This window comes from Egretta garzetta, unplaced genomic scaffold, assembly GCF_000687185.1.
Source record: "Egretta garzetta isolate BGI_Z169 unplaced genomic scaffold, ASM68718v1 scaffold1319, whole genome shotgun sequence".
Taxonomy (NCBI): domain Eukaryota; kingdom Metazoa; phylum Chordata; class Aves; order Pelecaniformes; family Ardeidae; genus Egretta; species Egretta garzetta.
This window is the reverse complement of record NW_009260852.1, coordinates 16,982-17,334: the sequence shown is the minus strand read 5'-3', so window position 1 is coordinate 17,334 and position 353 is coordinate 16,982. Positions and strand designations below refer to the sequence as shown.

Here is a 353-nt window from a genome sequence, read left to right as displayed (position 1 = left end):
TCTGTGCTGGCAGGTGGAGCAGCTGGAGGTGTTTCAGAAAGAACGCGCTAAGCAGGTAACGCATGCCAAGTGCTGGCTGCTTAAATGGCGCCGGTGCCTGGCTCTCGCTGCCGCCGTTCCCACCGGAGCCGCCCTCTCCTCTCGTCAACTGTTTGCGGTGGGGACTCGGCCGTGGGGCACTTGGCTCCAGGTCTCTGGGCTCACACCTTCGCCCCCGGGGAGTAGGAACTGGGGCCCAAACCTCCTGCCTGCCTGCTTGGCCAGCTTGGCACGGCTTCTCACTCTCGCCTGGCCGCAGGGCTGGCAGTGACCGGCTGCGAGGGCATCCGGGGCTCCTCGACACAGAACCGTTG

General features: G+C 65.7%; 1 protein-coding gene across 1 annotated transcript in view; it reads left to right on the top strand.

Annotated features, from left to right (window-relative positions):
* LOC104133708 (nuclear mitotic apparatus protein 1-like) overlaps positions 1–353 on the top strand; it is a gene marked incomplete at its 5' end in the record, with an annotated part of 17,129 nt that overhangs the window by 12,278 nt on the left and 4,498 nt on the right. The window contains 1 exon segment of the mRNA XM_035902571.1: positions 14–55. Within this exon segment, the coding sequence (XP_035758464.1) occupies positions 14–55 (42 nt within the window).